At 42.7% G+C, this 14,128-nt stretch overlaps 1 protein-coding gene across 1 annotated transcript in view; it reads right to left on the bottom strand.

The window, feature by feature from the left end:
* The window catches only part of SHISA6 (shisa family member 6), a 262,667-nt gene that overhangs the window by 189,259 nt on the left and 59,280 nt on the right, over positions 1-14,128 (bottom strand). Inside the window, exon 3 of the mRNA XM_067308317.1 lies at positions 6,860-6,955. Within this exon, the coding sequence (XP_067164418.1) occupies positions 6,860-6,955 (96 nt within the window). The remainder of the gene's footprint in view (positions 1-6,859; positions 6,956-14,128) is intronic.

Genomic DNA, 14,128 nt, shown 5'->3' with positions numbered 1-14,128 from the left:
ATGTAACAAAACAGAGGTATAAACCAGTGATATGTAAAGGAAACTGGAACATTAGGCTGCCAACTGGGCAACAGGGAACCAGCCATGACAGCAGGGAACCAGGACAGTGTTGAAGAGAGAGGAATCAGAATCCTCAAACATTGAATGATGCTTAAATTAATAAATCTCTTTTTTTCCCCCATTTGCCTCTGAATCATATTTATGTGCCAACGGACCAGTAAAATTGTTGGTGCCTGAATTGCTACCAGAAAAATAAACTCAGATTTCTTTATGCTGGGGTGTCCAAAAGGAATAGGAGTGTGTGCAAAAGGGGAATGTGTACCACTGTGTGTACAAGGATAGGATGTAGTGTCAGTATAAATACCCATTCTCATTTTACCACATGTTGTATCATCTTTAGTCTGTATGAAAAGCTTGCAGCATGCTGAATGTTATCAATCCACTGAGGTGTCTGCCTAAAGATTATTTTGCATACAGATATGTCATTTATAAAATACAGAGCCTGTCACAGATATTCTTCAGCTTGCAGAAAAACCAGTGAAGGCAGAAAGAACGTTTAAATTAGGGAATACAATGGAGAGGTAGATCAAGACATCTCGGGAGGGAAATGATTGGTCTTCATATTGACCTGTGATGTTTCACAGCCCTGTCATTGTCAACAAGCTTTTCTAATGGTCACGCAAACGTGAAGCTGGCAATCCTGGTTTGAGCAAACATAGACTTGACAAAAAAAGAGTCATTTACTGCGTGCTTTCTCTCCCCATACAGAGGGAGGGCACCACCTTCCACAGTGGGAACAGCAGAGACATTGTGTTGGGAAAGTTCTGTAGGTCCAAGGAGAGAAAAAGAAGAGAAAGTGGAGCTGCCACTCACTTCAGCTGGCTGAGACACTGAAGCAGCTTAGGAAGATCTTGGTCACTAAGTATGATTTAGAGGTGCATTGACCTCTTTTGTGTTTGCCTTTGTAGGAGGCTCCATTTTAACAAACATAAATATTAAGCTGACAGAGAGAGCACATTGTTGCTTTATTTTTGAATTTTGTCTCGTAGTAAACCTGACTATGATGACCCTATTGACATCAAGCCCTTCATCTCCTGATGCTGGCCAACTGGATTACTGTGGGAGCACGGTGCTTTTCCCCTGAGTGGTCTGAATCTCCAGGAGGCTGCAGTGCATGATCCAGCTAATCTAGAGGTCTGGCCACAGGCAGACTGGCAGCACACAGTACCAGGCCTGTGGAGAGACATCTCCCTGGGCCAGTGCTAATCAGACCCCACTGACGAGAAAGAAAGTGGGGAGAAGCCATGGCACTCGGGTGCTACCTCAAGCCTATCAGCCCTCCCATCTGTCCTCACAGTACCTTGTCTCCTCTCACTCTTACACACCTCTCCAGCTTCCAAACCTAGAAGCCATGTGGTAGCCATCTTCCATTGCATCCTGGGGAAAATGGGATACATAGTTCATCTGTCCTCAGAACAACTGATTCATGTGTGCATGGCCCATGAAGGAAAGGTGGCCATTTTATAAGATGGGAGTGGACAAAGAACAATTTTTGCTCCTTTTGAATATGTGCAAAAAATATTAATTTGATGCAAAAATTAGTCTGCTGTGAAAAAGCAAGAAACTGATAACAGCAGATCTCTCTTTCCCCTCTCCCTGTATGTGGTGCTCTGCATCATGTCACATAACGGGGAGCAGGATATTTATCAGGAGGGGGCAAAGAGTGAGGCTATGGTCGGGGAGTTTGACATCTAGTTCCACACACCGGGCACATACACTCAGCCGGCCCTAGGTCAGGCCAAACAAGGGTACCCCACAGGAAAGGTTGTACAGCAAAAAGAGTGCCTGAGCCACTCTGCTGATGCATACAATCACATTACAGGGCAGTGTGAACAGAGGGTCAGGCAGGTAAGTCCTACTTTCAGAGTGTTAATCTTGCTATACCTGCACCAAATGTCACCAGATAAAATGTGACTGCAGGCAGCTCTACATAGCACATCAGGAAGCAGCTGCAGAAGACAGGCTCTTGCCACCTCCTATTGCGACAAGATCTATCCAGATGCCACCCGTGTATTAGCATCAAGTGGAAGCCTGGAATTAGCAGATCATTGCCTTCATGGACTGGTCTGAATGGACCACCTGGAAACCAAGGACTCTTGAATCCTCTGCTTCACTACAGCTCACAACCATCCTCAAAAATTTTTGAGCCTTTGTGTACCAATCATTCCCCTACCACAGAAAAAAGTGGAGGAAGTATCATTTGCAAGGGGTGCTGCAGCAGTTCAGTCTAGGCTTTCTAAGGCGTGACTTTAAACTTCTTTTCCCGCATTTAGTCCCATATTTTGCCATTCTGCTAGTGAAATCAGTAGACACGGGTCTAGATCAACAATGATCATAGTTTGAATACGGCATTTCTGAGACTGGGATTGATTATCAGGAAGTTCCGGCCTTGGGGAGCATGATCTGGTACCACATCTAGAGAGCCCAAACTCTTATTGCTTGATCATCAGGCTGGTTTCTCTACATGAAATCATTTTCCACATTGCCCACACTGCAGGGTGCCGATGCAGCTTTATAATGATGCCAGCAGCAGTGTAGCTAGGCTTTAACAATTACATTACACTGACTTAGGTACATGGTTCAAATTGTGTTCCTGCCTACTGGCACTGTTGGGGAACACCTTTTGGTGCAAATGTCAGTAGGACACTTGAAGAAAAGAGAGCTCTGCAGATTAAATCAGACTTTTTAAAGTGAATAATTTGCAGATGCCCTAAATCAGAGCATGTCTTCCAGTGAATCCAGGCACAGGTAAGATTTATAACCCTGAACCAAAAGTGAGATGTCAAATTTCTGAAAGTGGCATTGGACAGGCTTTGAGGACACTTGACTCTTCTGGAGTTTTTCACCCTGCTTCTCAAGTTGCAGCCCTAGCTGCACTTCCTCAAGGGTCTGGCGTAAGCCTACAAGAAACTAGAAGCTTCTAGGAAAAGTCTTGCTTTTCCCTATGAGATGATCCTGCAGTAGTGGAGTCTAAAATTCCATATTCCTCCTGCTTCTCTGCTCCCTGACCCCTAGTATTCAGTTCACTTTGGAAATGATATTTTTTTCTGCAAAAGCCTCACTATATTTAATACTGTTACAGAGTTACCAGGAGAACAAAGAAGTTGTTTAGGTATGAAACGAGCTCATCATCTGGTCTGCAAAATTTCTACCACTGGCACAGACTGGTGAAATAAGAGGATCCCAGTTTGATTCTGATCCTATTTTCAGTCTTTGAGGCTGGTAGTAAAAAACCCCCACACACTTGCACACACACAAAAACATATTTTTTACCTGAAAATTCAACAATCTTGATCTGGAGAACTTGATCTGGAGTGAATTTACTGCTCTTCCAGACTTGTTCATTCACTGTGGCTGGATATCCATGCAGCTGTTTGCCCCATGTTGTGTTGTGGCTGGGTAATCTCTACACCAGCCCATGTGACTGAACAAAGCCCTGCAGTGCCCTGGCAGGATGGTGAGTAGAGTCTATGTTAGGTTAGCCTTAACTTGAGGCAACTGAGACTAGCAGATGCTCAGAAATAGAATAGGCTCAAGAAGTTGAGTGTTTATTATTATTATTATTATTTTTTTTTTAGGTTAGTCCACATAGGAATGCAATAGTTCTTGTCTTCGGTGCTCCTCACTGTTTCACTGCACCACTAAACTCTGCTAGCAACTCCCATAGCAATTAGAGTAATAGTATCTACTCCTATACTAGCAACTACAAGTGGGATTCACCTGCCTCCCTCTGATGTTTAAAAGACCTAGCTCTCCATGGCTCACTCTCTTGCTAGAGTGGCGATAGCGGTGCTAGGACCCATCTACTGAAAATTCATTTAGAGGTGCCAGTTTCTACCCAGTGACTATACATGGAATTGAAGGTTACTAACTCAGAATTAAAAGTCTAACTTCTAGCTATCTAAAGTTAGATGAGATTAACTCTGCCATGTCTCTCACCATGGAGACTTTCTGTGGCCTAAAGACTTTGAATTCATTCCTAGTCCATTGTGACAGACTGACAGTGCAGTCCGTTACCATGGTTTGGAGAACACACTATATAGTGATTTTATAGACTTAAATGCCAGGCAGTGATGCATTGCTCAGTGGGGTGTCATATAAGAATCATAAATCACAATCTTGCAGGAGCTTGTGGATATCAGACATGTGAATATGCTGATTTGGTATCCATGGTAGTTTGGCATGTCTCACATCTTTGTCTTCTTCCCAAAATAGATTAGCTCTCAAACATTACTCAGCACTTGGAGTCCTGCCACAGCACAAAACACAGTTGAGAAAACACCGAAAATGTGTCTCCCAGTGCAAAGAAATAATGAGATAAACTTCGTCAGCTTTGTTCAGTCTAAAAGCAGAACTCCTTTCCATGGTAGTATAACAAACAAGGCTGGACAAAACGTTTTGGCTGATGGTAGTTAAGGTGGAGACTTTGTCTCATGCACTGGATCTTGACTGGGATGAAATCTGAGCACCAAGCTGCCCAGCTACGAATCAGAATCATACCTCTTGCTGGAGCATTCTTCTCTCCTGTCTACAAGTACAATTGTGCTGCCACTTCAAACGGAACACAGGAAATCTGTCTGGTGGTGGTTACAGAAATAACAAAATGATATAGGGCACAAACCTACTGACAGAGCTCCTAGGTCACTTGTACATCCAAAGCCCTTACATACACAGCACAAATAGGCAATCCAATTATATCACAGACAAACACAAATCTATACATTTACACAAGCAAATATGGCAGTTTGCCTGTACAGTGTGCGCACACATTAACCAGTTGCATCAGTCATGGGCGGCTTGTGAGACTGTCATTAAGAATTTAAAAATTAATGACATTGTGGTACTGTTTAATTAAGATGTGAATTTATAGGTAGTTTAAAAGTAAATTCAAAGGTGAATCCATTATTTTAGCTTCATAAACAGCCAAGATACTTCACTTTCTTCCAATAATAAAAGCCTTGTATTCACTTTGGAAAGCACCACCCTATCTGGTGACTGTCATGAGAGGTGGTATATAAGCAGTCTGGACTTCTGCTTTCCATTCTCCCATCTCCTTAATGATGGGGAATGTGCTGTGTGGGATTCCCAACAAAGCCAGTGGGAGAGATATGGCCCACTAGCCCATCTGTGGAAGAAGAGAGCCCCTGTTAAAGAACAAAAGTTAAAGAAGAAAAGCAGAATTTATTTTTATCTGAGAAGGAACTGGTAAAAGTGTATCATACAGTAAACCAATTGAAGAGCAACTAAAATGTCTGAGACAAAGCAGCAGATTGTAAAGCCCTGCTCAGAGTTACCCATGTGCTCTTTGAAGGCTATCAGGACGCACCACTCTGTAGACCACGTCTCAGCTGGGGTACACATGCTATCTCACTCTTAACACATTGTTGGGCCTAATGTGATATGGCGTGACTGTAAAATCCCTTTTTAGTGGGGGCGGGGGGAGAAGGAAACCTTGTGTGAAACGCCATCCACGAGTCCTTCCTTGAACCATTTTAATTCCCAGCCCGCCTGAAGGTTCATGGTGGTTTCCTCTGCTTTCCTTCCACCATTGCAGTGCCAGGTTGCAATTGCAGGGTATCGTATTACAAGTCCCACGGGTGCTGCCTCAGCCTCAGTAAACTTTATTTAAGCACACACAGACATACACAGACAATATACATATATTTTTTTCTTCTCTGACAGTTCTACAGGACCAACACTGCTTTGGATGACACTTGTGGAGAATTTGAAAAAGTGCAGAAAATGTACGAAAAAATAAGGTCTTTTAATAACTTGTGAGTCATGGTCATCCACAGAAACAACACAGGTGCATTCAACCAGGCGAGCACATGGACACATCTCCACATACAGTACATTGTGTCTATATACGTATCTCCACATACATTGTGTCTATATAAATGTACAACAGTCTTATAAGTCAGCAGGAAACAAAACCAGGTGAGTACTGGCATGGCACGTGCTTGCACTCCCAGTGATGCAACCCACTGCCAGTGCACCAGTGTGACTCGGTCAGAGTGTGGATGTGAACAGAAAGCTGTTCCAAACATATTCTCACTGTACACTATAAAAACTCACCAAATATGCAACAATGTCATAAAATGAACATTCATCTGGGGTTCTGGTGACCAGCTACTTTGAGTTAGATCTCATAGCTTTTGTGTCACCACAACTCCTGGGATATATGGTTACTTATCTAATATAGCTACATCTGTCTCTCAACATATATTATATATACAGTACATATACACAGAACATACACAGAGCAGTATATGTATATTTTTGTGTTATCGTGTTTGTACATTATATCACAGATTATATGAACACATAAAATATATGTTTCTTCAGACCTAAAAAGAAACCATTTTATAAAATATTCATAATACCCCCCCCTCAAAAGCCCAGAAATCAAACAAAATAAATCCAAAAACCCACTCTTGACTTGTAACTGCCTACCCTTGGACAACATTACACTCCTTCCCCTTCCTTTTATAAGTACAGCAGCACAATGGTAGTTTGCATCCATGCACCCAGAAAAACACAAAGCAGTATAAATTGTTGAACTGCAAAGTCAAAGTGGAGTCTGGAGCCTGGCTTCCCAACTCCACTCTACCACTGTCTCCCTTGCTAGGATTTAAAAGGCTCTGCCAGTAGCATTTTACCTGCAGTGATATTTGCTAGACTAAATCTACTGACTGCAGTCCAACACCGTTATCTCATAGGACTTAGAACCCAGCTTCTGAGTTATAGCCTTTTATTTAAAACAATCTTTTTATTTAGCAAAAAATTGTTTCCACTGTACCCTTCGTGTGTCCTCTTCCTAATGTGACAAACCCGGAGGAGATGAAATTATGGAGATCTGGCCCTCCACTTCGATAAATATCCTTTCCATAGTGACCTGCCAAGAAAAAGAAAACAAAGAAGCCATTATTCAGTGTACCCATATCCTGTGCAGCCCCTCTGTGTCCTCCATATTTTGAGTACCAAGGCCCCAGCACATGGTTGTATTATTAATGGCAAGCACAGGGAATAATATAGCATAACAGCTATAGCAGCAGAAAAGCCTAATTGCTACACAGGCAGAGACTTATGAAGGAGAATAATTGCATAGTTTGATACTGCCAAGGCATGAAAAGATTCTGATAGGGGAACCATTAATGCACCAAACCAAATATACCAAGCTTGAGGGAATTTGACCATCTCTGCTTCAGATTCACATTTGCAAAGAGCAGCCCTCCCAAGGAGCTGGTATCACCTTCAAGATTAAAGAACTAAGCTGTAAATCAAAAGAGATGAAGCTTTGATTCTTTCTGATTCCAGCTGTGCCACCAACAGCATATGTGCAGCTAAAGCTCCATTGCTGGAGTTTTCATCTCAGCATAAAGGCAAAGGTGCAAATCTCTCTCTTGTCCAGACAGGATCCAAGCCCCATTAACAGTATAATAACAGGCTTTCTCTTTTAGCTTTGATTTGCTCTGATCCTTGGATGGCACCCCCAGATAATTTCTAAAGTGTGACAGTGTTCTGCAGAACACATCTTAAGGAGCTTTCTCAGTTCATGTCAATACAGTAATATCAACTGATCAGGAGACATCCAGCTTTTTAAAAACGAAAGAGGCCTTCTGCCTCCCTGCTACCATGCAAAGCTCTGAAAAGAGGACATAGATAATTTTTCTGATACTCTTTATCATCTCCTCCCTGTTTCATGTTGTTAATTTTTCTATTCCTTTTATTTTAGAAAGAGGCAAAGATAAGATAAGTGCTGGGGGAGGGAAGTAGTGCAGCCTCAGGGGCTGGGAATGCAACTTCTTCCTTATTTTGTCTCCATCTTCTCAGTGCCTTTCTGCACAAGTCAGTGATGCATCACTGTTCTTCTGAACAATGGTGGCAGGATATCCAGCACGGCAGATGGTACAGTGCATGGCATTCGAGCAGGAGAGCTGAGTTAGGAAGCTACTGAGAGGGCCAAGTGGACATCATGAATCCAGGTGGAAATGCAGCCTGGGGCCATGTTCTGGCTGGCTAACATTGCCTCTGACAGACACTGCAGCCCTTTACTATTTTTCAAACACTGAAGCCAAATGCATTTTGTTCTCACAAACTTTTAGGGTCTCTGGGGACAATGTGAAAAATAATATGCTCAGAGACTAAGAAACCTCATCAGTCTGCAAAGTTTTCCTCTTCCTCTTTTTTCCATTGATTCCCAGCCCGGTGCCCTGGGAGCTATTAACGATTTTGCAGGGCATTACTCATGTCACCACAGTCCACCTTGCATATGAGTGGGCTGAAGATGAGCACCCTCCCAGGGTCTATGCTGTCCCAAAATAGCCACCGTTCTACCCTGCAATGCAGCTGGACAGGCTCCAAACCACACTCACCGCTGGGGTAGGATGCCAGCAAGGAAGGCCTAACAGAGAATTTGCCATTATGTAAGCTTGCTTGAAAATCCTTGGAGGGGGCTCACATATGGCAGACAGGAGATGCCAAAGCTTCTGAAAAATGTTTATTCCTATGTAACATAAAAGGCATCCTATTCCCTTCCCTCACACATTTTTGCTGGTCAAAGTCAATAAAGTGCTCCCCATAAACTTCTCAAAACACACATAAATTACTCATACAAGTTTGGCAGTTTTAACAGCAAGACAGTTTTCTTCTTACATTTATAGCAATGCAAGGTGGTAGCAAACACCTTCAAATGTGAAGTCATCCACTCATAAAATGGCTGAGGAGAATGCTTCCAGAACAAAGGAAGAAGGATTTTCTGCTTCCACAGGAGAGAACATGGTCTCTTGCTCTCTTCTTTTTAGGTAGCACTTGCAATCCCTGGCTGCTGTGTTCCTAGGAAAGGGTGGCAGACCTTTGCCCCTAAGTCCCTGCAAGCTATTCTTGCTTCGTGTGATGTTTCCTTCTATCCTGAGAAGCCTGCAGAGATAGTTTGTGCATGCAATGCCCAATTCACACCCCCCCCTTCTGTATCACTTTTCTAAAATGTGCTACTTTTTTTTTTCCTTTCCAGTAAGCCAACCTTTGCTCATATACCATCAATTTCTATGCTTTCAGAGCCAGCTGTTCTGGTGGCTGACACTCTATCAGTGCCATAACTTTGCCTTTTAAACAAGGATAAAAGAGACACACAAATATGTGCTATTACTTCTAGCTGAAGTCAGGGTTGTCTTTCATATATCCCTTGGAGGATCGGTCTAAGTCAGAGATCAGCAAGGGGGAGTATATGAAAAGCAAAGATTTACTGGAAGATTGAAGATTGTTCATCAGTCATTTGCTCTCTGAACCTTGCTCTGCCCCTTCTCATAGTGCATAATAGTTAAATTAAGAGATTCTTGTGATAACAACCCATTAGCATTTGAACAGCAATCACATTTTCCCATGAGAAACTTGCATTTCTACAGTTCAAGCAGCAGGATTTTTATTTCTGTTTTTTTTTCCTTTTTACAGATACATTCTGGGATGCTATGTCTGTTTGACATGGTTCTTTAATCCTGCTCACTTGTGATCATTTCTCTTGGCTTTCCAGTGTAAAAATTCTGATATACAGCTTTCACTTTTAGAAGTGCCTAGAGGGGAGCTGGTGGGCTAAGCACAGGTGCTGTTATTCAAACAGACTTTTTTATAATCTCTTCTCAACTGAAATGTTTCACACTGAAACTGAATGCTCTCCCTGTTTCTTACCTTCCATGCACATGTCCAGCAGCCTCCCTAGAGTTAAAGGAGCTCAAGTGTAAGGAGACCAGAATGCAGAAATGTGGGAGGTGCAGACAGGGCTATGCAAAAACCAGAAAACACCCCTGTTTCTCTCTCAGTTAGGGCTGTTTTCCTCCTACCTACCTTTAGTTGTGTGTGCTCTAATCTAGCTGTTTGGATTCCTTCCACAGTTGGCAGAGAGGGACCGGACCCACCAAAAGGGGATTCGGCCATGAATTCAACTGAGATGAATTACTTAGGGAGATGCCTGTCCCATGGGCTACAAAGGAGCCCATGGAACTTAATCTAGATGCTTAATTTTAACAGGCTGAAGCTAGATGTTCCCCACTGTCCTGTGGTGAGAGAGCTAAAAATGTCCTAATTCCTTAAAAAACAACAGTGTAAATGGACTAATTTTCTATTGAAAGTGGCATTCTTTCCAAAATACTTGAGCTTTTTATTTCCAGCTGACACCCAACCAAATAAACCTTGCCATTGCAGACAGAAAGGACCTCTGTCTGAAACCCTTCAAGGTTACCTTGAGCCTTTCCTGGTTCTGGAGACTATAGCAGATTCAGGGTGGTACATACACCATTATAGGGCTGCACTATGGGGCGCAAAGTGGAAGCATGAAGCTGTTGTGGAACCCCCGGTAGCTAGAAATGTGGACATCCCTCAAGAAGATCTGCTATGTAGACAGCATGAGGAAAGTTTGACTGCTACCTTATACCTGCTGTCTACAGGCACTATTGACATTGCTCATCCTCCTCCCCCACGTGAAATCACATCAGAGAAAAACTGCCTTTTTGTGTTGTATTTCCCTGGAAGCACATACAAAATGTTTCATGGGCTGTTGGGGAACTGAAACCCAGGACCTAGAGGCAGCACCTGAGGCCTAAGAGAAGTCAGATAAAACAAGAGTAGCAACAGGTCTGTGTCATGACCAAGGCAAGGTAACACAGCCCAGCACATTCATGTCCTCAGGCTCCCAGCATGCTCTTTCCCTCTTTCACATCTCCTGCTCTGGGTGAAATTAGCTGCTGTCTGCCAGCTTTTCATATCCAGGTGTCCTATGTACCTACCACGTGTTAACCCTCTCTGGGGATTGCTGGTGCCCATCTAAGTTCATAACCAATGTCGTCATCTGACTGGCGTTCCAGCAAGGTAGTGGAGTGGCTAAGTCCTCTCTACGGGCCTCTGCTTCTCTGTTTGCGAAGGGGGTTACTCTGCCTGCAAAGCACTCTGTGATCGGTGAATGAAGAGTGCTGTACGACAGCCAGATTTTATTACGATTGAGTCTTACAGCACATTCTACTTCCAAAGCAAAGCAACCACCCACCTACCTGATCTCATGGCACAGAACATGCTATCTTTTAACACACAATTTCTCTAGAGATTTTACATCTTTAAGCCCTATTTCTTACAGTTAGTATAAGATTTAAAATGTTTCAGACCACTATGTCTTACTCTCTAGAACAGGCTTGCTCCTGCTCTCTCACTCTCTGTTCTTGCTTACACTCATATCTGTGTGCTGTAATGCATGCACACTTTTAGATGCACACAGGCTCACAGTTTTTTCTATTAAAAGAAATAAGCAGGAGTTCAGAAAGACTGTGTGTTACCAAAGCAAATGAAGATTAACACTTATGCTACTTATAATTTCCCAAATAAATTAAAACAAGGAGAAACATGAATTTTTTTTTTCTCTTTCTCTCTTATTTTATTACAAGATACAGCAGAGGCAAAGAGTGGATGAGTGCTTTGCTTGCTACACAATAAAGACATATTCTTTAGGGCATACAGCTCAAAGAGGGAACATTTCATTACAATTGCATCCTACACAACACACATATGGAACAAACCCAGTTACAAACAGCAATTACAACACCAGCTCTGGTTTAACGGAATTATTAGAGCTGAACTAAAATGCTGTTATCCACCTTTCAGAAATGTTATTACTGAGTACTGATTACGTCACCCTGAGAAGGGCACATAGGGACTGCTGTGGACAGCCATTCAGATGATATACTCTGGAATGCTGACCTCATCCTTTTCACCAGATTTTCTTGGGGGGGAGGAGGGGGGTAGGAAAAAGGAAAAAAAAAGAAAAATAACCTACACTCAGAGAAGTCCCAGCATCCAAACAACTCAGCACAAACATCGTTCTCAGACAGATCTTAGAGGAACAAAATGTCATTTTTAGGGGGAAAAACTCACAGACCACCTGTCTCTGAGGCTGCTCATTTCTGCTGGAATGATTCTTTTAGAGCTATTTTACACATATCAGCAAATTGAGACAAAGGATGTGAAATGCCAGAATGATTCTTAGGTGTTTGTTGAGCACACAGAAGAATGCTCAGCATTCCTCTGGAACTGAGTGACAAACTCTGTTTATCCTGTCAATCAACCATAATCATCTTTAAATGCGAGGAAAGACACAGCTCCCAGGTCCAAAAGCAAAAATTCTCAGGGCTGGAGCAGGGCTGATGAGCAGCATGGGGAGCCAGGAAAATAGCTCTTACCGCCAATCATCAAGAATCTTTTCAATTTGAGGAAAGTGCCTGCAGTAACTGGGTGGCATTAAACGTGGCTGTGGGCTGCAAGCTACACCTGCAGGAACTTTTTTTAGTCAGGTCAAGCATCTTGATATTTTACCACAGCATGGGGTATAGATTAACGGAGAAATGATAAGAACGTGCACCCAAGGGATGTCATAGAAACATTACCATTTTCTTAAAAAACAAACAAACAAACTAAAGCCAGCTGGCATCTCTCACAATTGTGATAAGAAAGGCACAGTTAAGACCATCACATGTGTTTTTCTGGTTTAATACTGTAGTTCTAGGATCCATATGTCTGTCCTGTGCATATAAATCTAGGAACAAAGCAAACAGGAAGAATTCAAGTTCTAGTTAAAGTGAACTGTCAACTTTGTGTAGCCATAGCCTGGACAAGACATAGTCCTAATCAGTACTGGGAACAATAGAGTCTTCTATGTCCTACAGGTATCCTTACCCTAAATCACAGGGGTGCGTTAATGAGAGATGAGTTGCACCCTACCTGTCCTAAGAATGTGATAACCTGTCCATAATTTCACTCTTGTTCAAAATAACTCCCTCCTCTTTCTTCTCCTTCCTTTTCCTCATGCTAAGTCTCTGTCACATCTTTCCCCTACCTGTTTCATCCCTCTTGTTCTCCATCACATGTGACTGCTGGCCACAAAGACTCTGATTAAACTACAGTTCTCAATCCCCATGTGGCCATCTGGCAACAGACTGGGCTAAACAGATTGCATAGGATGGCTTTGTCCATCTCCTTGCCTGGCTTGTTGTTCATGGCACAGCAGGAATAGTCTTCTAGGTCAGGGTCTCCATGAGCCCTGAAGTTTCCCAAGGCTTTTGCAATTTTGTCTGAAAGAGGAGGAGGTGCCTCACCCAAAGAGACAAAGCTAAGCCCTATCTGTAGTGTGCTGGGCAGTCTTGAGCCTACTGGGGCTGGCCTGACTAGCTGACATGGGCTCCAGCAAAAGAAATGGCTCTTGCAGTGAGGTGTCGTAGAACTGAGCACCCAGTGCATCAGAAAACTTAGCCCAGGGTCCATCCCAAGCCAAGGGGGAACTTTGGGTTCAAAACGGAACCTGAAATCAGAGGATCATCCAGTTCTGCCAGCTCTGAAAATACCACATTCATGAAACTGACTTGAAAATCAGGAAATTCTTATCTTTCCTTTTGATTTTTTTTCAGTGTGACTTCTGGCTTATGAGCTTTCAGAGTGCATCTGCATCACATTTTCTAGCCTTCTTTACAACGAAGAACAGTAAAAGCTTGGTATTCACAACTGAATGCTGAAGCTCTCAAGTAAAATTATTGGCCAGAAATTGGGCTTTATGGAAAATGACGCACATTGGAAGACTTCCCACAACATCACAACAATGGGGAACAGTTCTCAGGCACTGGCTTTGTGTCAGTCCAAACTAGCAGTCGTGCCAAAAATACGCCCACGTACTACACAGCAGACCAAGTCAAATCCAGTGCCATGAACTGCATGAGTCCAGGTTGTGTTCATGTATCTTTCTGGCATTGGAAAAGATGTAGAAAGCGGAGCTGAAAGCTCTACTTGATTTTCTGATAAGTGACCAAAGTAACATCTCCTTTTGCAAATTGTTTACTCTGTTAAATACAGCAGTTATTCTTGATTTTGCAGACCCCTGGAAGCTGTACCAAGCTGTAAGAGGTTTCAGAAAATATCACTTTTTGCTATTCTGTTAACTTAAACAATGAATATCTGTGAAAGCAAAATACAGCACTGCAGTGCTGGAGGGTCTTACTGGCAACATGAACTGGAGATGACAGAAATACAGCGATGAACTTAT

Source organism: Apteryx mantelli, chromosome 19, assembly GCF_036417845.1.
Source record: "Apteryx mantelli isolate bAptMan1 chromosome 19, bAptMan1.hap1, whole genome shotgun sequence".
Classification (NCBI taxonomy): domain Eukaryota; kingdom Metazoa; phylum Chordata; class Aves; order Apterygiformes; family Apterygidae; genus Apteryx; species Apteryx mantelli.
The sequence above is the reverse complement of the archived record's forward strand: the minus strand, read 5'-3'. Positions and strand labels throughout refer to the sequence as shown.